This window comes from Anguilla anguilla, chromosome 8 (genome assembly GCF_013347855.1).
Source record: "Anguilla anguilla isolate fAngAng1 chromosome 8, fAngAng1.pri, whole genome shotgun sequence".
Lineage (NCBI taxonomy): Eukaryota > Metazoa > Chordata > Actinopteri > Anguilliformes > Anguillidae > Anguilla > Anguilla anguilla.
The window spans coordinates 55,090,904-55,116,662 of record NC_049208.1 but is presented as its reverse complement, the minus strand read 5'-3'; the positions used below and the strand labels follow the sequence as shown (position 1 = coordinate 55,116,662).

General features: G+C 49.1%; 1 protein-coding gene across 4 annotated transcripts in view; it reads left to right on the top strand.

Annotated features, from left to right (window-relative positions):
* The window catches only part of rftn1a (raftlin, lipid raft linker 1a), a 30,015-nt gene extending 6,025 nt beyond the window's left edge, over positions 1-23,990 (top strand). For 2 of the 4 annotated variants that reach the window (XM_035429054.1, XM_035429053.1), the window contains exons 2-10: positions 1,557-1,720; positions 10,685-10,868; positions 13,897-13,993; positions 16,095-16,413; positions 17,600-17,812; positions 19,355-19,467; positions 20,310-20,413; positions 21,991-22,066; positions 22,794-23,990. In XM_035429054.1, coding sequence (XP_035284945.1) covers positions 1,576-1,720; positions 10,685-10,868; positions 13,897-13,993; positions 16,095-16,413; positions 17,600-17,812; positions 19,355-19,467; positions 20,310-20,413; positions 21,991-22,066; positions 22,794-23,381 — 1,839 coding nt within the window. In that variant the 5' untranslated portion in view covers positions 1,557-1,575 and the 3' untranslated portion in view covers positions 23,382-23,990. Of the gene's footprint in view, positions 1-353; positions 371-1,556; positions 1,721-10,684; positions 10,869-13,896; positions 13,994-16,094; positions 16,414-17,599; positions 17,813-19,354; positions 19,468-20,309; positions 20,414-21,990; positions 22,067-22,793 lie in introns of those variants that run through there. The other 2 variants (XM_035429052.1, XM_035429051.1) reach the window with 2 other exon arrangements.
* The last annotated feature ends 1,769 nt before the right edge of the window (positions 23,991-25,759 follow it).

Here is a 25,759-nt window from a genome sequence, read left to right as displayed (position 1 = left end):
GTCTGTGTCCGGGTGTGTGTGTGTACAGGTGCAGTGTGTGTCTTTAAGAGTCCAGGTGTGTGTGTTTCTCTCTCCAGGTATGTGTGTACAGGTGCAGTGTGTGTCTCTAAGAGTCCAGGTGTGTGTGTTTCTCTCTCCAGGTGTGTGTGTACAGGTGCAATGTGTGTCTCTAAGAGTCCAGGTGTGTGTGTGTGTGTACAGGTGAAATGTGTTTGTGTCCGGGTGTGTGTGTGTACAGGTGCAATGTGTGTCTCTAAGAGTCCAGGTGTGTGTGTTTCTCTCTCAGGTGTGTGTGTGTGTACAGGTGCAGTGTGTGTCTCTAAGAGTCCAGGTGTGTGTGTTTCTCTCTCAGGTGTGTGTGTGTGTACAGGTGCAGTGTGTGTCTTTAAGAGTCCAGGTGTGTGTGTACAGGTGCAGTGCGTGTCTCTAAGAGTCCAGGTGTGTGTGTTTCTCTCTCAGGTGTGTGTGTGTGTACAGGTGCAGTGTGTGTCTCTAAGAGTCCAGGTGTGTGTGTTTCTCTCTCAGGCGTGTGTGTGTGTACAGGTGCAGTGTGTGTCTCTAAGAGTCCAGGTGTGTGTGTTTCTCTCTCAGGTGTGTGTGTGTGTACAGGTGCAGTGTGTGTCTCTAAGAGTCCAGGTGTGTGTGTTTCTCTCTCAGGTGTGTGTGTACAGGTGCAGTGTGTGTCTCTAAGAGTCCAGGTGTGTGTGTTTCTCTCTCAGGTGTGTGTGTGTGTACAGGTACGATGTGTGTCTCTAAGAGTCCAGGTGTGTGTGTTTCTCTCTCAGGTGTGTGTGTGTGTACAGGTGCAGTGTGTGTCTCTAAGAGTCCAGGTGTGTGTGTTTCTCTCTCAGGTGTGTGTGTACAGGTGCAATGTGTGTCTCTAAGAGTCCAGGTGTGTGTGTTTCTCTCTCAGGTGTGTGTGTGTGTACAGGTGCAATGTGTGTCTCTAAGAGTCCAGGTGTGTGTGTTTCTCTCTCAGGTGTGTGTGTACAGGTACGATGTGTGTCTCTAAGAGTCCAGGTGTGTGTGTTTCTCTCTCAGGTGTGTGTGTACAGGTGCAGTGTGTGTCTCTAAGAGTCCAGGTGTGTGTGTTTCTCTCTCAGGTGTGTGTGTACAGGTGCAGTGTGTGTCTCTAAGAGTCCAGGTGTGTGTGTGTGTGTACAGGTGAAATGTGTTTGTGTCCGGGTGTGTGTGTGTACAGGTGCAGTGTGTGTCTCTAAGAGTCCAGGTGTGTGTGTTTCTCTCTCCAGGTGTGTGTGTACAGGTGCAGTGTGTGTCTCTAAGAGTCCAGGTGTGTGTGTTTCTCTCTCAGGTGTGTGTGTGTGTACAGGTGCAGTGTGTGTCTCTAAGAGTCCAGGTGTGTGTGTTTCTCTCTCAGGTGTGTGTGTGTGTGTACAGGTACGATGTGTGTCTCTAAGAGTCCAGGTGTGTGTGTTTCTCTCTCAGGTGTGTGTGTACAGGTGCAGTGTGTGTCTCTAAGAGTCCAGGTGTGTGTGTTTCTCTCTCAGGTACGATGTGTGTCTCTAAGAGTCCAGGTGTGTGTGTTTCTCTCTCAGGTGTGTGTGTGCAGGTACGATGGGGTGCGGACTGCACAGGTTGAAGCGTTCTGAGGAGGACAGCCCAGGGAAGATCTACTCCACCCTCAGGAGACCACAGGTGGAGACCAAGGTGGGCGTGGCCTACACCTACCGCTTCCTGGACTTCCTGCTGGGGAATGCAGGTGAGTCGCCACGGCAACCCGCGCCAGGCAAACGCATAAGCGCCTGCAGGCCACTGTGTGGAATACGTGCGTGTGTGTGTGTGTGTGTGTGTGTGTGTGTAAACATCAGCACACACTGATCAGCTACAAAACCAGACTGCAGCATTTCAATAGAAGTCATTACTGCACTGAGCACTGAAGGCCATGGCTACCTTTGCTTTGCATCTGTCTCCCCCCCCCCCTCGCTTTCTCTCTATCCCTCTGTGTCTCTTTCTCTCTGTCTTTATCCCCCATCCTTCTCTCTCTCTTTCTTTCTCTCTCCCTCTGTCTTTCTCCCCATCTTTCTGTCTCTGACTCTTTCCCTCTGTCTCTTTCTCTCCCTTTGTCTCTCTCCCTCGTGAAGGGGGGGTGGTTTACAGAAGTATGCCCTTATCAGAACCCCAGAGGTAAACGGACTGTGTTCACGGTGCGGACAGGGGGTCAGCAGGGTGTGATGAAGTGTGTGATGGCAGTTGTTGAACATTCTCCTGGATCAGCATTATGTGAACTGTTAGCTGGTGTCTTTGATGGTGTTGTTGGCTACAAAGGTTAACCCAGCACCATCATTTCACTTCTGAAATACATCACTATTCAGAATCCATCCGCCATTAGGAGCAGATCTGGAGTTTGCCGGTTGGTCCATGCGGAAACACTTTCTCTCCAGTTTTTTCTAAGTGTGATGTCTTCAGCAATATGGTCATGGGTTAGTGTGCATTCAGTTCTGTCAACTCACACACCTCCTCTCATTTCTCTTCCTCCCTCCCTCTCTTCCTCCGGCTCTCTCCATCTCTCTCTTTCTCTCTCCCTCTCACACCCGGCTGAGGCGTAGCAGGGCGAGGTGTTTATCAGATGCTGGGGTGTCATCTTTCTGTCTTTCTCTCTGCTTCTGTAAGCTCTGCCTGAATAGTGTGTAGATTTCCTGTCTGTAAATGCACAGAGATTCTGTAGTGCATTCAGTGCAGATTCTCTCTGCAGTGCTGAACAGGGTTGTAGGCTTTCATACTTTCACACCCTGTAAAATACAAACTATATAAACATCACCTACAGCACATATGAGCTTTAATACCTGTAAGCTCTACGTTACCCAAAGCACCTTTGGGCTTCAATACGTGTAAGGTCTACATTACCCACCAGACCTGGGTCAAATAAATATTTGTTTTGGATTCATATACTTTTCTGTGCTCTATTGATCTTGCCTGGTGTAATTGAGCCTGCCTATATGACCAGAAGGCGGGGTTTTGCACTTTTTGAGAGTATTTCATTGGTTCCAATACACCAGACAAGATCAATAACGCGTAGAAAAGTATTTGAATCCAAAACAAATACATATTTGACCCTGGTCTGTTACGCACAATGCCCGTCTTGATGTCATAATGGTTTAAAAGTAGTCATGGAAACGGTGTGGCAGAGATCCTCCCATTGGCCGTGGGTAGTCAGGATGTCACTGGTCTGTGTTCAGTAGGTCCTGTTGTGCCACGGTACTCCTGAGTGGCAGGTCCTGACGTGTTCAGGGTGGCATGTCCTTACATGCTCAGGGTGGCAGGTCCTGATGTGTTCAGGCAGGGTGGCAGGTCCTCATGTGCTCAGGGTGGCAGGTCCTGATGTGCTCAGGGTGGCAGGTCCTGATGTGTTCAGGCAGGGTGGCAGGTCCTGATGTGCTCAGGGTGGCAGGTCCTGACGTGTTCAGGCAGGGTGGCAGGTCCTGATGTGTTCAGGGTGGCAGGTCCTGATGTGTTCAGGCAGGGTGGCAGGTCCTGACGTGTTCAGGGTGGCAGGTCCTGATGTGTTCAGGGTGGCAGGTCCTGATGTGTTCAGGGTGGCAGGTCCTGACGTGCTCAGGCAGGATGGCAGGTCCTGACGTGCTCAGACAGGGTGGCTAATATTAGCGCGGTTCGCTGTGTGGTTTTCTCACGCTTTGTTCTGGCAGCTGCTCGCTGGGCTGAAAGGGATACAGAAATAGAGCAGCCAGCGCAGACGAAGCGTGTCAGCATCTTAAACGCACAGAGACCTGCGAGCGGAGAACAGAGACCTGCGAGCTCCCATCCAGCCCTGAGCGCAGCAGCGGTGGCGGCGGCTCGGGTTCTAGGGCTGGTCACATGATGAACTGAGTCTGGGTTCCCATGTGAAGGAGAAGGGGGAGGAAACCGAGCTGTGCCATAATTTTGGAGCACTGGATGGGCCATGGGGCAGCACGCTGGTGCAGTGGGTAGCACTGTCACCTCACAGCAAGAAGGTCCTGGGTTCGAATCTGGCCTGGGCCTTTGTGTGTGGTTTGCATGTTTTCCCCGTGTCCGTGTGGGTTTCCTACAGGTACTCCGGTTTCCAACTCCGGTAGGGTAATTGTAGACTCTAAATTAGAGTGTGTGGTGTGATTGGCGGCCTGTCCAGGGTGTATTCCTGCCAATTGCCCAATGCATGCTGGGATTGGCTCCAGCAGCCCCCGCCGCCCCTGCCCAGGATAAGCGGGTATAGATAATGGATGGACCCTGCCCAGGATAAGCGGGTATAGATAATGGATGGACCCTGCCCAGGATAAGCGGGTATAGATAATGGATGGTCCCTGCCCAGGATAAGCGGGTATAGATAATGGATGGACCCTGCCCAGGATAAGCGGGTATAGATAATGGATGCTCCCTGCCCAGGATAAGCGGGTATAGATAATGGATGCTCCCTGCCCAGGATAAGCAGGTATAGATAATGGTTGTTCATGCAGCTGCAGCTGTTGCGCGAACACACTGAATTAACTGTCATCGCGCAGGACGACCACCAGGGGGAGCGCTGCCGTAACCATGGCGATGCTCGGGCGTCACTGCGCGTCACGTTCAGTCCACGCACCTGTTTCTCAGCGTGGTGATTGATCTCTCTGGGCTCCCTTTGTCCAGGTTATTCGGCCCTGGCAGAGAGCCATATTTTACATATTTAAACATGCTGCAGACGTGTCGTTTTTCTGTTCAGTCAGGTGTGTGTGTGGGGCAGCATCTCGTAGAGCCGCACTTCTCGAACCCGAGTCTGGGTTGTGCACATTGGGTGAGCTCCAAGGTGATTAGTATTAAATAGCGTGTGTGTGTGTATGTGTGCGTGCGTGCGTGCGTGCGTGCATGCGTTTGTGTGTGTGCGTGCGTGCGCGTGCGTGTGTACGTGTGCGTGTGTGTGTGTGTGTGTGTTTGGGTCGGGCACTCGACCACCCAAGCACCTGCCCTTCTTGCCCCAGGTGCCCGATATGCCCCTTTGACTTGAAAGAGTATTTGCATTATTGTTGCTGTGATTAATTTTCATTCGGTCATGTTGGTGAAGTACATTCTGTGCAATAAGGGGGTGTTGCTGTTAAACAGCGTTTCCCGGTTGGCGTGCCCTTTCCTCACCTGTCCCTGCTCAGCCCCGCAGGACGGGCTTCCTGTTCAAACTCGCAGCCTCTCGCCACCCAACCCCCACCCCCACCCCCCGAAACACGAGGCCAAAAATCATTTCAAAAAATAATAAAATAATCTCTCGTTCCTGGAGAGCCGCCTCCTGGCAGCGGAGCTGTCGGGCAGACGGGAGCGAAGGCTGTTTATTGGAGAGCTCTTGTCAATCCCGTCTGATGTTTCGCGGGCTTGGCGGTTTCAAGGCGCGTATTAACCGGGAAAAAACGTTTTGTTGCGCCTCTTGCTGCTGGCGGAGATCTCGCTTTTAAACACCCCCAAAAAAGCCGTCTTTAAAAACGCCAGTTTGTGTCCTCTGAAGTATATTTAGCAACATCGTCCCGGCGATGCGATGCGATGTAAAGTTTAGTCGCGTTGCGTTCTTCTGTCAGGCCTGTCATGCTGTTCTTTCCGCGGAATTCGCACAAACGATCCGCTTTTTAAAAAAACAGTCCTGGACGTATCAAAGGCTGGAAAGATGTATCTTAGTATCCAAACTGAGATTTTAATGAGCTCCAAGAAAAGGGAAAATGTGTCATTTCAGGAGGCTGTTTAGGCTTGTAGGCCTAATGAATTAAACGTAGGCGTATATTGTCTGAATTTCAGCTGAATCTATTGAACGCAGGAGTAAATGTAGACCATTACTGTGGGAAACCGAGGGCTCACAGAGTGTGTCTGCTGCGTAAAGCACAAACGGGTGAGTGAGCGCTTTGTGCTGCTGTCCCGCTGTACGCACTCCCGCCATCTGCTGCCATGGTAACACGCTCTGCTTTTAGATGTTCGGATGCAGTGCCGTTTCACTTCATAAAGCAGTCCTCCTCCTCCTTCCCCTGGTGAACTCCTCCTCCTCCTCCTTCCCCTGGTGAACTCCTCCTCCTCCTCCTTCTCCTGGTGAACTCCTCCTCCTCCTCCTTCTCCTGGTGAACTCCTCCTCCTCCTCCTTCCCCTGGTGAACTCCTCCTCCTCCTCCTTCCCCTGGTGAACTCCTCCTCCTCCTCCTTCCACTGGTGAACTCCTCCTCCTCCTCCTTCCCCTGGTGAACTCCTCCTCCTCCTCCTTCCCCTGGTGAACTCCTCCTCCTCCTTCTCCTGGTGAACTCCTCCTCCTCCTTCTCCTGGTGAACTCCTCCTCCTCCTCCTTCTCCTGGTGAACTCCTCCTCCTCTCCCTTCTCCTGGTGAACTCCTCCTCCTCCTCCTTCTCCTGGTGACCTCCTCCTCCTCTCCCTTCTCCTGGTGAACTCCTCCTCCTTCTCCTGGTGAACTCCTCCTCCTCCTCCTTCTCCTGGTGACCTCCTCCTCCTCTCCCTTCTCCTGGTGAACTCCTCCTCCTCTCCCTTCTCCTGGTGAACTCCTCCTCCTTCTCCTGGTGAACTCCTCCTCCTCCTCCTTCTCCTGGTGACCTCCTCCTCCTCTCCCTTCTCCTGGTGAACTCCTCCTCCTCTCCCTTCTCCTGGTGAACTCCTCCTCCTCCTTCCCCTGGTGTACTCCGATGTGGTCTGAGAGGGGGGTGAGGGGGGGTGGTTATTAGGGTGTGGTTGGGGGGGGGGGTCTCTGGTAAATGACCCGTCGCGCCGTGTTTTCCCAGAGGCACCAGTCGGGTGCTGCGGTGAGCGATAATCACCGCCCATCTGTAACGGCACAGACACACGCCCGCCAGCGAAACAGACGCGCGCCCGCCAGCGAAACAGACGCGCGCCCGCCAGCGAAACAGACGCGCGCCCGCCAGCGAAACAGACGCGCGCCCGCCAGCGAAACAGACGCGCGCCCGCCAGCGGAACAGACGTGTGCCCGCCAGCGGAACAGACGTGTGCCCGCCGGCAAAACAGACGCGCGCCCGCCAGCGAAACAGACGTGTGCCCGCCGGCAAAACAGACGCGCGCCCGCCAGCGAAACAGACGCACAGCTTCCAACACAGACCTGGTGGGGGAGGGGGGGGGTCACTGTAGGGCCGCTTCTCCACTCAACACTCTCAATCAGCCCTGTCGTCACGAGATAAAAATGAATTTTACAGCAGGTTTTGCTGAGCGTGTGCCCTTCTAATACACATCCTTTAAAAAACCTTTTAAAACCCTGTCTGCAGTTAGGGTTAGGGTTAGGGTTAGCCATTTTAAAACCCTGTCTGTAGTTAGGGTTAGGGTTAGGGTTAAAACCCTGTCTGTAGTTAGGGTTAGGGTTAGGGTTAGCCATTTTAAAACCCTGTCTGTAGTTAGGGTTAGGGTTAGGGTTAAAACCCTGTCTGTAGTTAGGGTTAGGGTTAGGGTTAAAACCCTGTCTGTAGTTAGGGTTAGGGTTAGGGTTAGCCATTTTAAAACCCTGTCTGTAGTTAGGGTTAGGGTTAGGGTTAGGGTTAGGGCCTGATTTTAATCATCATCAGCAGTACGGCTTTCTCTCATGCGTTATGAGAAGGAGAAAGAGCCGTTGTGTTATTCTGGCACGTCGGGTCCATGTGTGAAATTATAATCAGGAGGAGCACCGAGGCGTTTCCGCAGGTCTGCCTGAGCACCCAGCTGCGCCGGGTTATTCTCCCGCTTCACTGCACGCGAGATCCAATCAGACTCGCACGCGCTCGCTCGCGCGCTCGCTGCCGACCGCAGGAAACGCGTTCGCCGTCAAGGCTGACCGCGCGCGACAGACGTTCGCCGCGTCCTGGCGGCGATCATCAAATTACAGGAAGCTTTACGTTTAAAATGTCTCATTTCGCTCGTGTGGCGGCTGGAAATGGCCGTGGTTTTCACCGTCTGGTGATCAGGAAAGAGGAACCCGTCAGGGGTCTCACGGGGAGGCGTGCGGGAGGTTCTGTAATGGGACGGGGGGCTCGTTTTCGCAGCATGGTTTTGACACGTTCGTGCCCTTAGAAGCTAAGATCGATGCTAATCACTCCCTAATGGTGCTGAGTGATCATGTTCACCCCACGTTAGTGCGTTTCTCTCCCGCAGAGAAGGGGGGCGTGTTTTAAAGATGGCCACGCCCCCTTCCACAGAGCTGGAGTAATCGCCCAGTGGTTTGAGGAGCATGAGGCTGACACTGTCTACACCTATCGCAGCCTTCTCAGTCAGCAGATCTGAGCCCACGGGAGATCTGGGGAACATTCTGGAATGACGGCTGAGGCTGTGCTGTCCTGCAGCTGACCGTGAGCTGACGGACTCTCCTGAGGAAGAGCGGTGTGGTCTTCCTCCTGCAGAACTCCAGACCCTGGTGGACTCATGGTGCCCCAGCACCCTCACGAGCGAACTTAGACTGGTCTTTCTCTTTTTTGCGCACTATTTGTGTTGTTAAGAAGACCTTTGATTATGCACTTATTGTTTATCGCTTTGTATAAAAGCCAAATAAATGTAATGACGAGCGTAATTAAGAGCTCAGTGCTAAATGTGTATCCATCTCGGTTTCGCATACAGAGTGAGCACTGGAGTCTGAAGTTTGCTTCAGTCTCTTTGAAAAAATAATTTCTGGTGTATTTTTTCTGTTTTGTTTTAACAGCGTCGTATTGAAATTCGCTTTGAATTAGATGTTTGTTCTTCGCGGTCTTGCGGGAGGATGTGCCGTCTCCCCCGACGCAGCCCCGTAAAATCGGGCGATTAGCGTGGCGCGGAAAGCCGCTGGTCCGTCGCCAGCGATGGGACGCCTCAGAGCGTCCCCCCCCATCCCGCGCGCCAGCGAAGCTAATCTCCTCCAGCTCATTTATTACTCTCATGGTTTATGCTAATCGGATTGAATCGGAGCCCCACGGAGCACACACATGCGCACACACACTCACACACACACACAGGCACACTCACACACACACACTCACACACACACTCACACGCACACACACTTAGTCACTCACATGCACCCACACAAGCACACTCACACACATACAGGCACACACACACACTCAGTCACTCACATGCACCCACACAAGCACAGGCACACACACACACTCAGTCACTCACATGCACCCACACAAGCACACACACACATACACACACACAGGCACACTCTCACACACAAGCACACTCACGCACATACACACACACAGGCACACTCTCACACACAAGCACACTCACACACATACACACACACAGGCACACTCTCACACACAAGCACACTCACACACACACACACACACAGTCAACAGTAGCAGAAGTTTATTTGAATATTTACCCATATTCGTGTTCAAGCACGTCTGTTTAAAGCTGGGTTTTATTTTAAAGCGCCCCCACAGCAGGAAGCCGAAGGGGGGAGAATAATTCTGCAGAAAAAATGTTGTCAAATCTCTCGTATCCCACAATGCCATTTCCCCCCCCCCAGAGATACTATATTTAATAAGAGGATGCGAGCCTGCTCCTTCCTGTCTCCATTAGAGTGAGTTCCAGGTTGTGCTCTCATGCATATTCAGCGGGGCCCTGCTTCGGGGGCACGTTTTCAGCGTGTGCAACATCGCCATGGCGGCAGGGCCTCGCCCGAATTCGCGCTTTGATCTGCGTGGTAACAGTAATCCCACAGAGCACCCTAATCCGCCGTGGCGATAATGGGCCGCTAGGCTGGCGTTAGCCGCCGAGCTCACAGAGCGCCAAGACTGGGGCCCTTTGATCCGCAGCCATCTCCATGGCGATTACAGCCCATAATGGCCCTGCGGGTGGTTTTTCTCCATTTAGATTCAGGGGTGCACGGTGCGCATGAACACGGTCTCCCTGACGATCGGTGTTTGTTAAAATTAAGCAGGGCGGGTTTCTGATCCGTAAAAGCTCAGCAAGCAACTAATGCTGCGTGAATACCCCCCTCTTAGCAGCACTGCCAATGCTGCAGCTTCACACAGGCGCAACCGCTAGCACCGCATGTTAGCGGGGTCGCTAACAACACTGCTACTCCCGCATGTTAGCGGGGTCGCTAACAACACTGCTACTCCCGCATGTTAGCGCGGTCGCTAATAACACTGCTACTCCCGCATGTTAGCGGGGTCGCTAACAACACTGCTACTCCCGCATGTTAGCGCGGTCGCTGATAACACTGCTACTCCCGCATGTTAGCGCGGTCGCTAATAACACTGCTACTCCCGCATGTTAGCGCGGTCGCTAATAACACTGCTACTCCCGCATGTTAGCGCGGTCGCTGATAACACTGCTACTCCCGCATGTTAGCGGGGTCGCTAACAACACTGCTACTCCCGCATGTTAGCGCGGTCGCTAATTACACTGCTACTCCCGCATGTTAGCGGGGTCGCTAACAACATTGCTACTCCCGCATGTTAGCGGGGTCGCTAACAACATTGCTACTCCCGCATGTTAGCGGGGTCGCTAACAACATGCGTCAGCATGATGGCTAATAGCACATGCTAACACAACCACTCTTTCATGTACAGAGGGGTGTAAAGCTGCTGGAATTTGTTGACCCTTGATAAAGGCTTATAACGAGAAGGTCTGGATCAGTTACTTCTGTAAGTTCTCTGTTCCACTGCGGGGGTATATTTCCTGCCTCTGCGGCTTGTTTTGGGGACCCAGGGGGGTGCGTGTTTTGGGGACCCGGGGGGTGTGTGTTTTGGTGTAATCGGTCGCTCTCGTTTCAGAGCTGCCCGGCTCGTCCACGCCCTGCCTGTCCTCTGTGAGGGAGCTCCCGGGGCAGCTGCAGGACCTCTACCTCCAGGGCTTCCTGCTGGCCGCCCTGCACCCCTTCGTACACCCCTGCGGCCCCCCCAACGCCAGCCTGCAGCGCCAGCTCTACAGAGCCGTGCTGATCCGCCCCTCCCACAGGTGTGTGTGTGTGTGTGTGTGTGTGAGTGTGTGTGCGTGTGTGTGTGTGTGTGCGTGCGTGTGTGTGTATGGGTGGGTGTGTGTGTGTGTGTGTGCGTGTTTGAGTGTGTGTGTGTATGTGTGTGAGCGTGTGTGTGTGTGTGTGTGTGAGCGTGTGTGTGTGTGTGTGTGAGCGTGTACGTGTGAGTGTGTGTGAATGTGTGAGACAGAGAGAGAATTTGTGTGCATGTGTGCTTTGAGAGAGTGTGAAATTTATGAAGACTATTTATACAATACAGACACTTTTAAGAGCTGAGAGGAAGGGGGGAGGAAACAGATGGATAGTGAGAGGAAGGGAGGCAGAGAGACAGATAAAGAGAGAAGGATGGAGAGAGGGACAGAGAGGGAAAAAGATAACGCCCCTCAGGGTTCAGTGGGGGGGAGGGTCTCCTTTGATGGAGATGCTGTTTCTCCTGCCAAATGATTCAGCTTTATCTCAGTGCCTGTCACCGTGGAGACGAGTGCTCACATCAGCATCAGCACCGGCCCCCTGGGGGACAAAAGAAAGAACTGCGCGACAACTTCCTGTCCCTCTGCTCATCAGGAGAGAAGGGACGGGGAATGGAGAGAGGTCGCCCGTCAGAGTGCCAACCGTCCCCAGAGACTAAACTCTTAAAAAAAGACCTCATCCGCACAGCTCTTCTGATACACAAGCAGTTTTATTTTTATTCTCTTATTATTGAATTAATTAAATAACTCCTTTCTCAAACACAGAATAGCTTATTCTGTGTTTGATAGAAAAACTGAACTGCACAAAGCTAAACTGCACATGGTGCATGTTATGGTGCTTATGACACATTGCAGATGTACAGATCCGTTAGATCTGAGGAGTTTGAAGAGGAAGAGTGTTTTCTAGTTTTCTAGCGCAGGGATTCAGCGGATAGCGTGTTAGTAAAGAGTGCTGGCGTGGACACAGTAAAGGTGCTGTGATTAAAGATCTCTCTGTGCGTTAAAGCTGTGTGTCTCTGCAGTGAGTCACTAAGCACTCAGAGCCACTACAGTTTCCAGTTCTCTGAATATTCAAACCTGCAGAGAAGGACAGGCTTATGAGCCCTGAAATAAAATGTTAGATTGTGAAAAATTATGTACCCCTGCAGTGTGAGTATAGTGTAGTAATCATTACTCTGTATCCCTGCAGCAGTGTGAGTATAGTGTAGTAATCATTACTCGGAATCCCTGCAGCAGTGTGAGTATAGTGTAGTAATCATTACTCTGTATCCCTGCAGCAGTGTGAGTATAGTGTAGTAATCATTACTCTGTATCCCTGCAGCAGTGTGAGTATAGTGTAGTAATCATTACTCTGTATCCCTGCAGCAGTGTGAGTATAGTGTAGTAACCATTACTCTGTAGCCCTGCAGTGTGAGTATAGTGTAGTAATAGTTGCTCTGTATCCCTGCAGTGAGAGTATAGTGCAGTAATAGTTACTCTGTACCCCTGTAGTGTGAGTATAGTGTAGTAATAGTTACTCTGTATCCCTGCAGTGTGAGTATAGTATAGTAATAGTTACTCTGTACCCCTGCAGTGAGAGTATAGTATAGTAATAGTTACTCTGTATCCCTGCAGTGTGAGTATAGTATAGTAATTGTTACTCTGTATCCCTGCAGTGTGAGTATAGTAATAGTTACTCTGTACCCCTGCAGTGTGAGTATAGTATAGTAATTGTTACTCTGTATCCCTGCAGTGTGAGTATAGTATAGTAATAGTTACTCTGTACCCCTGCAGTGTGAGTATAGTAATAGTTACTCTGTATCCCTGCAGTGTGAGTATAGTAATAGTTACTCTGTACCCCTGCAGTGTGAGTATAGTAATAGTTACTCTGTATCCCTGCAGTGTGAGTATAGTAATAGTTACTCTGTACCCCTGCAGTGTGAGTATAGTAATAGTTACTCTGTACCCCTGCAGTGTGAGTATAGTATAGTAATTGTTACTCTGTATCCCTGCAGTGTGAGTATAGTATAGTAATAGTTACTCTGTACCCCTGCAGTGTGAGTATAGTGTAGTAATAGTTACTCTACACCCTGCAGTGTGAGTATAGTATAGTAATAGTTACTCTGTACCCCTGCAGTGAGAGTATAGTATAGTAATAGTTACTCTGTACCCCTGCAGTGTGAGTATAGTGTAGTAATAGTTACTCTGTACCCCTGCAGTGTGAGAATAGTAATAGTTACTCTGTACCACTGCAGTGTGGGTATAGTGTAGTAATCATTACTCTGTATCCCTGCAGTGAGAGTATAGTATAGTAATAGTTATTCTGCACCCCTGCAGTGTGAGTACAGTAATAGTTACTCTGTATCCCTGCAGTGTGAGTATAGTGTAGTAATAGTTACTCTGTACCCCTGCAGTGTGAGTATAGTATAGTAATAGTTGCTCTGTACCCCTGCAGTGTGAGTATAGTGCAGTAATAGTTACTCTGTACCCCTGCAGTGTGAGTATAGTGTAGTAATAGTTACTCTACACCCTGCAGTGTGAGTATAGTGTAGTAATAGTTACTCTGTACCCCTGCAGTGTGAGTATAGTGTAGTAATCATTACTCTGTACCCTGCAGTGTGAGTATAGTGTAGTAATAGTTACTCTATACCCTGCAGTGTGAGTATAGTGTAGTAATAGTTACTCTGTACCCCTGCAGTGTGAGTATAGTGCAGTAATAGTTACTCTACACCCTGCAGTGTGAGTATAGTGTAGTAATAGTTACTTTGTACCCCTGCAGTGTGAGTATAGTGTAGTAATAGTTACTCTACACCCTGCAGTGTGAGTATAGTGCAGTAATAGTTACTCTACACCCTGCAGTGTGAGTATAGTGCAGTAATAGTTACTCTACACCCTGCAGTGTGAGTATAGTGCAGTAATAGTTACTCTGTACCCCTGCAGTGTGAGTATAGTGCAGTAATAGTTACTCTATACCCTGCAGTGAGAGTATAGTGTAGTAATAGTTACTCTGTACCCCTGCAGTGTGAGTATAGTGTAGTAATAGTTACTCTACACCCTGCAGTGTGGAGGAGTCTGAGTGCCGGTGGCTGGAGATTGATGTGTGCCAGCCCCCCGGGTTGTTCCCAGACAACGAACTCGTCCAGGGCTGCGTCAAAAAGGTGAGAAACTCTCTGCATCACTGTGACGCACTGTTCTACACACACGCACACACACACACACACACACACACACGCACACGCACACGCACACACACTCACACACACGCACACACACACACACACGCACACGCACACGCACACGCACACGCACACGCACACGCACACGCACACGCACACGCACACACACACACACACACACACACACACACACACACACACTCAACCCTAACCTACCACCATGGCCGCAGATCCATTCCCTGTCCTGAACTGGGCCCAGTTTGTGGGGACGTGGAGACACAGAAAGGCCAGATGCATTATGGGATCATTCTTTCTACAGCAGCCAGCAGGCTCCCCAAACTCATCACCTGGGAAACGTAAAGGTTCCGTCCCCCGAGCAGCGGGGGTGGGGGGGTTAGAGGCGGGGTGGCGGGGGGGTGTGGGGGTTAGAGGAGGAGGGGGGGGGCTGTAATAACTGCCATTATGTCCCACATCCAGCAGCAGTTGGATATTAAATGTATTCTTCTTCCTGCTCTGCAATTTCACAAGCCACATGCAGCACAGCCTGCAGATTCAGGTGCACAGAAATGAGATTTAAATGATTGAAATGATTGCAGGTGTCACAGTACACGTGTGTGTGTGTGTGCTTGCGTACGTGTGTGTGTGTGTGTGTGTTTGTGTTCATTTGTGCATGTGTGTGTGTGCGTGTGTTTGTTTGTGCACGCGTGTGTGTTTTAAAATGCACACAGGCCTTTATTTGCAGCTGTGCAGTTGTAATGCAGGCTGTGTGACAGACGCAGTATCTCCTCATGCGCATGCAGGTTTGGGCTGCGCTCTATTAAAGACCCATAATGGGCAGGAACTATTTCCATTGTTCCCTCTTCCTGAACATTCAACCAGCCATTCCCACAGGCTTTATTTTTTATTCAAATTATCATCTGTCAGCTCATTTAAAAAGAGACATCAGAGGCTGTTCATTTAGCCTTGGTATTAAAAGTCTCTCTCTCTCGCTCTCTCTCTCTCTCTCTCTCTCTCTCTCTCTCTCTCTCTCTCTCTCTCTCTGTTTCCCTCTCTTTCTCTAGCCCCCACTCTTTCTCTCTCTCACTCGGTCTCCCTCTCTGTCCCTCTATCTCTCCCTGTCTTTCCCTCTCTTCCCCCTTCTCATTCTTCTCCCCCCTCTACCTCTCTGTCTCTCTTGTCTCTCTTCTCTCTCTGTTGCTTGCAGAATATTAAAACCAGAAATTGGTGTTTATTTTCACAATCATGGAACAATTTTTTTCCCTCATTCAAACCCTGCCACTCAAACATACTCTGCCCTGCCCCCTCACACTCTGCCCCGCCCCCTCACACTTTGCCCTGCCCCCTCACGCTCTGCCCCTCCCCCTCACACTCTGCCCCGCCCCCTCACACTTTGCCCTGCCCCCTCACACTTTGCTCCGCCCCTAACACTCTGCCCCTCCCCCTCACACTCTGCCCCGCCCCCTCACACTTTGCCCTGCCCCCTCACACTTTGCTCCGCCCCTAACACTCTGCCCCTCCCTCTCACACTCTGCCCCGCCCCCTCACACTTTGCTCCGCCCCTAACACTCTGCCCTGCCCCCTCACACTTTGCCCCTCCCCCTCACACTCTGCCCCGCCTCCTCACACTCTGCCCCTCCCCCTCATGCACACGTGTGTGTTCTGGTTCTGACAGTGCTGTTTGGGTGTTCTGGTTCTGGTTCTGACGGTGCTGTTTGGGTGTTCTGGTTCTGGTTCTGGTTCTGACGGTGCTGTTTGGGTGTTCTGGTTCTGGTTCTGACGGTGCTGTTTGGGTGTTCTGGTTCTGGTTCTGGTTCTGACGGTGCTGTTTGGATGTTCTGGTTCTGGTTCTGGTTCTGACGGTGCTGTTTGGGTGTTCTGGTTCTGGTTCTGACGGTGCTGTTTGGGTGTTCTGGTTCTGGTTCTGGTTCTGACGGTGCTGTTTGGGTGTTCTGGTTCTGGTTCTGGTTCTGACGGTGCTGTTTGGGTGTTCTGGTTCTGGTTCTGGTTCTGGTTCTGGTTCTGACGGTGCTGTTTGGGTGTTCTGGTTCTGGTTCTGGTTCTGACGGTGCTGTTTGGCTCTCAGGTTCACGATGCGGCGGAGCAGGGCTCCATGTTCGTGGGGTTCGTCCAGCAGGTCGCCATGGTGACGGGCGTTCCAGGGCAGGGCGATGGGGACGACTATTCCCTCTCCCTCCATTCCAGCCCCTCCTCCTTCCTGAGGGACGAGCTCGACCAGAACCAGAACCCCGAGCTCTGGAGCAGACTGGAACCCACACAGGAGGGCTGTGATCCAAATGACCCAGGCAAGCTGAACCCGGATGACCCAGAGAATCAGCTGAGCCTTAAAACAGAGCAGGCCAGGAGCCCGACCCACGTGGAGGAACCCACAGGACCTGTGGAGAGTGAGTGTGCTCTCACACACTATACAGCACATCGGACACCTTTTACCGCACTTCTCAAAGGGGTAGGAGTGGACTGGCTGTCCTAATCAAATTCCCACAGAAACTGGCTCTCCACGCCCAGCCCTCCCTTAATCCTCCCCTCAGCGCCTGATTGGCTGTAGTCCCGGCCATTCCCCTTCCATTCCTCCTCCCTCAGAGTGTCACTGTGCAGGAGAGGTGGGTCTTCAGCTGACCAGGCAGGTTAAATGGAGGTGAAAAGCAGAACTCACAGGATTTGCACTTCAGGTTATTTACGGCTCACAGCTTATGTTTCCGCGCTTTATCCGTTTATGAAGCCTACAGGCTTTACATATCAGTTTATGCAGGTCATTATTATTCAGAGCTTATCATTCCACCCACTAGCCTTTTATTCAGCTCATGGTTTCTGCATTATTGGTTCCTGCTGCGGAGGCCTCACTGAACCCTGTTATGTCCCACAGCTAATCACACAACAGAAATGCCCCAGTGTGAGTCAAACCAGCAACCCCCTCATTTCCAGCCCCTTTGTGTGAAACCTGCTGTTGACACTTTGGTGTTTCCCACATCACACCTGGCTGGGTTTCTCATAGAATTTCACGCTCTTGTTTAATTTTTTTGGGACAGCCTGTTAATTTCAGTCTGTTCCGACCCTGGTGATGTTTCTGTCGAGCGAGCCGGTGAAGTGCCCAGGTCAGGCTGTTTTCACAGAGCGCTGGAGTTTGTCTGCGGTGAGTCAGGAGTCTCTGACGCCGCGCTGAGGCCCCTGGCGGTGCGTTTGCGGGGTTTCAGAAGCTGCAGCCTCAGATAAAACGTGGGTGGCGCTCGTTAATGAAGCTGAATGTTTGCGTTTTCGAGCCCCTGACCTGGAATGAGCTCTTAGGCTGCGATCGAAGTCGTTTTTTTGAGGTCTTGCCGTGGGCGATAAGGGGGGGCTAAGATTAGAGTCCCTTTGATCAGAGCGGTTCACCTGAGCTGGAGGAGCAAACACCCACCTGTATAAACGGATAATGTGTGAATAATGGTTGCTGGGCGATAACGGAATCCGCTGAGCGTTCTGAATAATCGTCGGGATGTTATTTGAATAATGCATCAGGCGGCGTGCGTTTCCGTGGCGCCCAGCGCCTGGGGGAGAAACGCTGAGCTGAGGCTGGGCTGTTTGTCCTCGCAGGGACGGAGCTCTTCTCCCTGTTTAACCACCAGGGGGCGCCGTCCCCGGAGCCGACGCGGTTCTACACGCTCAGGGTGCCCCTGCGGCTGGAGTGGCGGGACGCGGCAGTCAGCCAGATGGAGGCCGGCTGGCTCGATCACATGACCCAGCACTTCAGCGGCGGCGCCTCTCTGGTGGACGGCTACTTCCACCTGGGGACCCAGCCGAGCGGCGGTATGAGCGAACGCAACCCAGCATGACCGAACGTAACTGAACGCAACCCAACATGAACCAACGCAACCCAACATTACCCAACGCAACCCAACATGACCCAGTGCAACCCAGCATGACCCACCACAACCCAACATGACCGAGCATAACCCAACATGAGTGAACACAACCGAATGCAACCCAACATGACCCAACATAACCCAGCATGATCAAACACAACCCAACATGACCACAGCCACAAACACCACATACAAATTCAGTAGCGCCCAAAATACAACTAAACAAGGCCAAACACTGGCAAACAGAATCAAGCATAGCCACACAACCAGCAGGAATAAAAGAGAAAGCACGGAGGGTGAGGGTGGGTCCTGTGTTGTGTTGGGGGTGTGTGTGTGTGTAGGGGGGTGTCGGGGGGGGGGGTTTAGTATGTTATTGGATTTGGCATGTCTCTTCCATGTGCCTTTCTGACATGCACATTATGGTTGTCATGGCTGCAATATTAAACATTCAAAGGGTAAGACCTGCAGAACCCTCAGTGGAGGGGGGGTAATGAAGTTGTCCACAAAATCAACAAGTCTGCAATGACACACGACACACAAAATGGCGGAATCCCCCCTGAGTTCCGTGTGTCTCTCGCTGTGAGGCGAGCTCCTTGGCGGAATCCCCTCTGAGTTCCGTGTGTCTCTCGCTGTGAGGCGAGCTCCTTGTCCTTATCTATTGTCCCAGCTCACCGTGAAACCGGAGGACGTTCGTTTGTTCGCCTCGATCGACTCCGCGGGCCGCCCGTGGCAAGCGAGCGAGCTGCTCTCCGCAGCCGCGGCCCGGCGGCAGTGCATGATGGGAGATTTATATCGGCGTGCGGAACCCGCTGTGCAGCGGTAATGGGACCTGATGCTCCTAACAACAACAACATTAAGGCTCGCAGCAGAGCTGGCCTCCTGGGGCCCACATGACCCGGCACTCTGTCAACACTTTACTCTGAGCAGCTCCATAACCATCTCCATCCAGACAAGCAGCCACACTCATAATTTATGTGTGTGTTCAGCATGAAGGCTTCATCTGATGCATGCTGGGACGTTAATAACCGCGCTTCCGTTCATGACCGAACATTCTGTCGACACAATCACACATTATTTGTATTCATTATAGGATCCGTAAATCCATCAGTTCCCAAAAATGACTCATCATCTCCACTGCCATTATGACTGCCCCCTGGTGGTGGGTGACTGTCGGTGTTTAACTGTTCGGGACCGTGAATTATCTAGTGTTTTATTTCATTTTTAATCATGTGGCATAAAGCTGGGTTTGTATGAGGACATTTTGCATAAAATTCCCCTTGAATTTGACAATTGTTAAGAGTACTGTATTACATCAGAAGTTGGATCAGATCCATCCTACAGGCCTTAAGGAAAAAAGGTTTATAAGAAAATGTGTTCCTAAGGAATGTCTGTGAGAAAGTGTGTTATTATGGGATGTCTGTGAGAAAGTGTGTTATTATGGGATGTCTGTGAGAAAGTGTGTTATTATGGGATGTCTTGGATGCAGAGGCGTTGCCGGAGACGGTGGAGGGCGTGTTCGTCTTTCAGGAGGGGGCAGAGTCAGATTCTTCTGCCTCAGCATTCGATGCCATAGTGGTGGAGCAATGGACCGTCATTCAGGTGAGTGTGTGTGTAATGCATGTGTAATGTGTGTGTAATGCGTGTGTAATGTGCGTGTAATGTATATGTAATGTATTTGTAATGTGTGTGTAATGCATGTGTAATGTGTGTGTAATGTGTGTAATGTGTGTGTAATGCATGTGTAATGTGTGTGTAATGCGTGTGTAAAGTGTATGTAATGCGTGTGTAATGTGTGTGTTAATGTGTATGAAATGTATGTGTAATGTGTGTAATGCATGTGTAATGTGTGTGTAATGTGTGTGTAAAGTGTATGTAATGCATGTGTAATGTGTGTGTTAATGTGTATGAAATGCATGTGTAATGTGTGTGTAATGCATGAATAATGTGCGTGTAATGAGTGTGTAATGCGTGTGTAATGGGTGCACAATGCATGTGTAATGTGTGTGTAATGCATGTATAATATGTGTGTAATGTGTATGCAATGTGTGTAATTTGTGTAATGTATTTGTAATATGTGTGTAATGTGCGTGTAATGTGTGTGTAATATGTGTAATATGTGTAATGCATGTATAATGTGTGTGTAATGCATGTGTAATGTGTGTGTAATGTGCATGTAATGTATGTGTAATGTGTGTAATGCATGTGTAAAGTGTATATAATGCATGTGTAAAGTGTGTGTAATGTGTGTGTAACATATGTGTAATATCCGTGTAATATCCATGTGTGTTTAATATGTGTATAATATGTGTGTAATGCATGTGTAATGTGTGTGTAATGCTTGTGTAATGTGTGTGTAATATGTAATGTGCGTGTAATGCGTGTGTAATGTGTGTGTAATGTAGGTATAATGTGTGTGTAATGTGTTTGTAATGCACATACAGGGTGTGCAGGTAAAGACAGACTATGTTCCGCTGCTCCAGTCTTTGGCTCTGTATGGATGGAGACTCACCTGTGTCCTGCCAACACCTATCGCCAACAGAAACAGGTACCACACCCGCTCACCTGTCACATGACCCCCCCCCCCCCCCCCCCCCCCGTCTCTCTGGCGAACTGACTTCTGTAAAAGACCATCTGCTTAAGACCTGAATGTAAGTGCATGTGTACACATACCTGTGTGTGAACTGGTGACATGATCACTCCTTGGGCTAGTAACAGGGGTTAGGGAAAATACCAGGGTTGGACTAGATATTAACTATGATAAACATGTATATTTTCATAAAAGCATGTTTATCAGTTTATCAGGATTTTATTCCCAAGTATAATATCTTTCATTAGGACAGGTTAGGAAGGAATCTCTCTCTCTCAGGCAGAAAGGAAAAGTCACATATATACTGTACTTTTTTTTTTTTTTTTACTTTTTGGACATAAGACTATAGATATTCATATAGATATGTCATAACTAGGTAGTTGTTTCGTAGGTGACTTAGTTAATGCACTCGTCTTATCTACTGCTTGTATTTTTGCATAGACTGCGTTGTTGCTGTTCTTGTTTGTGTTAGTGTTAATCAGTTTAACCTACAGGGTCAAAGTTGAACTATGCGGTTGTTCCCTGCACTTGGAACGGTACTTCTCTCTAGGGTTTTCGACACACTTGTTCCTGGTTATGGTTATACACTTTGCTGTGCGTCGCTCTGGATAAGAGCGTCTGCCAAATGCCTGTAATGTAATGTAATATATATTTTGCAATTTTCCAGTGACAGTGCATTATTTTTTGATGAATACCTCTAAATAAATGCATTTATTTCACCATGGATGTTAAACAAAAAATTTTAATCCAACTGAATGCAAAATTCACATGTGTAGGATTTTTCTGTTTCCACATGTTTCAATATTTTCCAGTGAAATCAATTTTACTTCACAAATATCTTCAAACTAATTTTCATGTACTCATTTCACCATGGATGTTAAATGAACACGATTTGTAATCTATCCAAACAGGAAAAAATCACATGTAGGATTTTTGTATTTTTTTCCGTTTCTGGACATAGAACTATAGTCTTAGGTATTTTGTTATTTTCCAGTAAAATTGATTTTACTTCAGAAATCACTTTAGGCTAATTTTTATGCATATATTTCACCATGGATGTTAAATGCATATGATTTTTAATTTATCCAAACAGGAAAATCACATGTAGCATTTTAGAATTATTGGACATAAGTCTATGGTCTTATTTATTTTGCTATTTCAATTATTTAGATTTTACTTCATAAATGTCATCAGATACATTTTCTTAACATGGATGTTAAGATAATATTATTTCAAATGCATTTCAACAGTTAAATGAAATGTGTATGATTTTTCAATTTTTTCAATTTTTGGACTTAAGACTATATAATCTTATTTCACAATGGCTTGTAAATTTCTATGGGTTTTGCTATTTTACAATGAATTTGATTTTACTACATAAATATCTTCAAACCTATTTTCATGAATTTATTTTATTGTGAATGTTAAATAAACATGATTTGTATTAAATCTCAACAGGTGAAGACACATATATGATTTTAGAGAGAGGAGGAGGTGGGAGTAGTTTTCTGTGACGTGGTTCTTTTCTCTCACAGTGATGGAAGTTTGTTCACGAAACAGATCTTGTTTCTTCAACGGCCTGTCCTCCACCGCAAGAGAAGAGAGATCAAGGTACACATTCCCTGCATAATCCTCGAAGGAGACAGTAGGAATTAGAGGACATATTTCAGAGTGGTTTCGGAACTGGCTACAGGGTAGAACACAAAAAGTAGTAGGAGGGATATTATCTGATCAGGGAACTGTGGGAAGTGGAGTCCCACAAGGATCGGTGCTGGGACCACTGCTCTTCTTTATTTATGCCAATGACCTTGACAGGGACATAGAAAGTACATTAGATGAGTACATCAAATTTGCAGATGATACAAAACTGGGAGGCCCATCTAATAGTTTGGAATCTACCAAAGTAATCCAAGACGATTTAAATAAAATCCAGAAGTGGGCGGAAACCTGGCAAATGAAATTTAATATAGTCAAATGTAAAGTTCTGCATGTGTGAAATAAAAACATTTGGCAGGATTACTTTATGGGAGGAACAAAATTGGAATGTGCTCAGTCTGAAAAAGACTTGAGAGTAATGGTTGATCAAAGTCTTTCAGGTTCTAGGCACTGTGCTGTAGCAGTAAAAAGGCCAACAGGATTCTGGGATATATAGCCAAAAGTATTGAGTATAAATCTAAGGAAGTTATACTTATCTTATACAATACATTTGTTAGACCTTATTGTATTGTGTGTATTGTAGTACACACACTACTGCACTGCACACACACTACCCTACACACACATAAATATAATAGAGACACACACACGTGTTTTATTCCTGTGTGTGTGTGTGTTTCAGAGACTGAGTCTCAGCCTCAGGAGCAAATCTAATAAGAACTGTGAGAAAGACGCAGCAGAGAAAAAGAACAGAACCGCGAAGAAACCCACGCCCAGCGCCACGCCCTGTGCCACGCCCAGCGCCACGCCCAAGAGCACCTCCAAAGAGCTGGAGGCAGAGAGGCGGGGCCAACCGGTGACAATCGAGGAGGCGGAGAGGAGAGCGGAGAGAGAGGACAGTGAGCGAGTGGGGAGGAAGAATGAAAAGAACAGGCAGAACGAGAGGGAGAAGAAGGAGAGAGAGGCGGAGCCAGGGAAGAGGGAAGCAGGGGCGAAGCCACAGGAGAGAGGGGGCGGGGCTGAGGCTCTTGGGCACGCCCCCTTGAAGCCTGACTCTGCTGGATGCCGGAGCAGAGAGGACCCAGAGGGCGGAGTCACTGTGAACGAGTGGGCGGAGCTTGCAGAGGAGCCTGTAGAGGGCGGAGTCACCGAGCAGCTGGGAGGAGGGGTTACAGATGGACCAGGGGAGCCAGCCAATGAGGGCCTTGGGGAGGTGGAGGAGGGCAGGGCCAGACAGGATTTGGATTCAGACTGCATCCTTCTAACCTGACACCGCCAAAGTGGAAGCTCCGCCCACTCCAGTGGAGGACACGCCCCCACATATGAACACACCTGAGGGGGCATGTCTGTATTATATATTTTAAAAAAGACAATGAACCACAAGAAGCCATAAAAATCTCTACTTTAATTTGTGATAGAACTTCACAAGACCCAGAGGGTATTGTGGATAATCACATTGTCAGTTGTATGTTGTACTGGTCATTGATGTGGGTTATGAAGTTTCTCCCAATGTCACACACACAGGAGCAAGAGACTGTTCAAGGAGCAAGACTAGCACCCAAATTAAATTATTTCCGCTCCAAGGATGTGACGACCAATCATTGAGGAGCTGAGTAGCATTTGTGAGAGCTGTAGAATCTGTGGTTTTATGTTTGACACTGCTATTATACCCTCACCTCTTGCTGTATACTTCTGCTGTATTTAGGACAGTCGAGTGTTTTTGATCCCACCTGTTCAATTCAGAAAAACGTACAGAATGTGTGCTGTTTCCATTATAGCTCTGTAGCCGTGTATTATAGTGTCCGCCTCAGCATATATAACCATGTCAAAGGAGAAAGAAAAAAACAAAACAATTCTTGTATCACCTTGTGATGTCACAGTCCCTATGAGGTCACAGTGGAGTTTTTGTAGTTCCTCCCCCGCACACAAACACACATGAATACGTATGCGCACAGGCACACCTGCCGGACGTTTTACGCGGTCTCGCACGGTTCCTCGTTAGCGGACGGACAGACGCCGGCGCAGTAATGAGTCCGCTCCAGGCGGAGGGGCGAGGGGCGAGGGGCGAGGGGCGAGGGGCGAGGGGGATCGGCGGCAGACGAGCTCGGGTGCGATCCGCCGCTCCTCGCCATCTGCCTCATTTGCATTTCCGTCTCCAGCTCAGTGAACCTGTGCGAGTGTTTGTGTGCCATGTGGGCGTGATTTTACACAACCACATCCCCGCGCTAGAACTTTCTATAGCCTGCATCTTCACACAGGGTTAAGACTCCAAAACTGTCAGCACTGCGCACCTGCGTGTCCCGCGCCGCGCATCCGCCATCCCGTCTGCAGGTAATTTTTTTAAAAAGCACAAAACACACAAACATGAATAAACATTATTTATTTCATCACTGTTTCCAGTTGGTTTTGTTTTGCTGAATGTTGCCATGGAGATGCAGTTAACAGTAACGGTAAACACTGCCACCCGGTGGACATCACAGGAACAACACGTATTACACACACATTTTATACGACTTTAGATTAGACCCACAGTGTTCATAATGCCTATATAGGGTCAAACACACAGCTCTACTGTGCAGCTCTTTCTGAAGGAAATAAAATCATGTTCAATAAATAATTTCACCACCCAAGCCGCACCCCCCCTAGCCACACCCCCCAAGCCGCGCCCCCCAAAAAATAAGATTAGCAATTTGAAGGGAAGACAGAAAATTCATAGAGGCACAGCGGTTAGCTGTAAAGCTGTTTTAAAAAAAAAACAAAGAATAAAACACAGGAATAAAGAGGCACAGTAGTTAACTGTAATAAGAGGATGATGTGAACCGGACCAGGTTCTCCCTGAGAGAGGCAGAGCGTACGAGGAGGCCGAAACTCAGCCAGGCAGAGCAGCGCACTGCAGAGCCCGTTAGCCTTAGGGCTGCCAGGCAGAGCAGCGCACTGCAGAGCCCGTTAGCCTTAGGGCTGCAGGCTTCAGTCCAGGGCAGGGCATTGCGGTTTCGCTCCCAATAAAAAAAAGAAAAAAAACACTTCTGAACAGGACGCTGCTGCTCCTTTTCACTTTTCAAACATAACACTATAAAAATAATAAAAACAGCCAGGACACACGCACGTGCGCGTACACGCACCCTAAAACATCCCGAACTTGTAAAGGGACCTCTCAGCACAGCAGTCTTTAAAGAATGTGAATCTTTTATTGATTGGAAACACAGCATTTTGTTTCCTGCGCAGCTGTCTGAAGATCGCAGGACCTGTCCAGTGACACACGCGATGTTTCTGTCCCGACTTTCCTTCATTCTGACTCGTTTATCAAACACTGCTGCCTTTCCCACACCGTACCCTTCAGCAACAGCACACACACAATCCTTTCTGTCCCATTCCGATCCTATTCTCAGTTTTAATTAACGGAAAGAGTGGCTGGTTGCTGTTTGATGCTCATGCATCTGAATGACAGATGAGGTTGATATTAATGATTAATTATTAAGGCACAATTGCATCTGCTAGTTCACTTTTGACACCATTCGGCCGACTGGTTAGCCTATGACGTTCTTCAGATTTTCAGTTTAAATCAGTCAAATATTTGAAAAACTCTATAACTAAATAACTAAACTATAAATATGAAAATCACTGAAAATCTGTATGCAGGCGAAATAG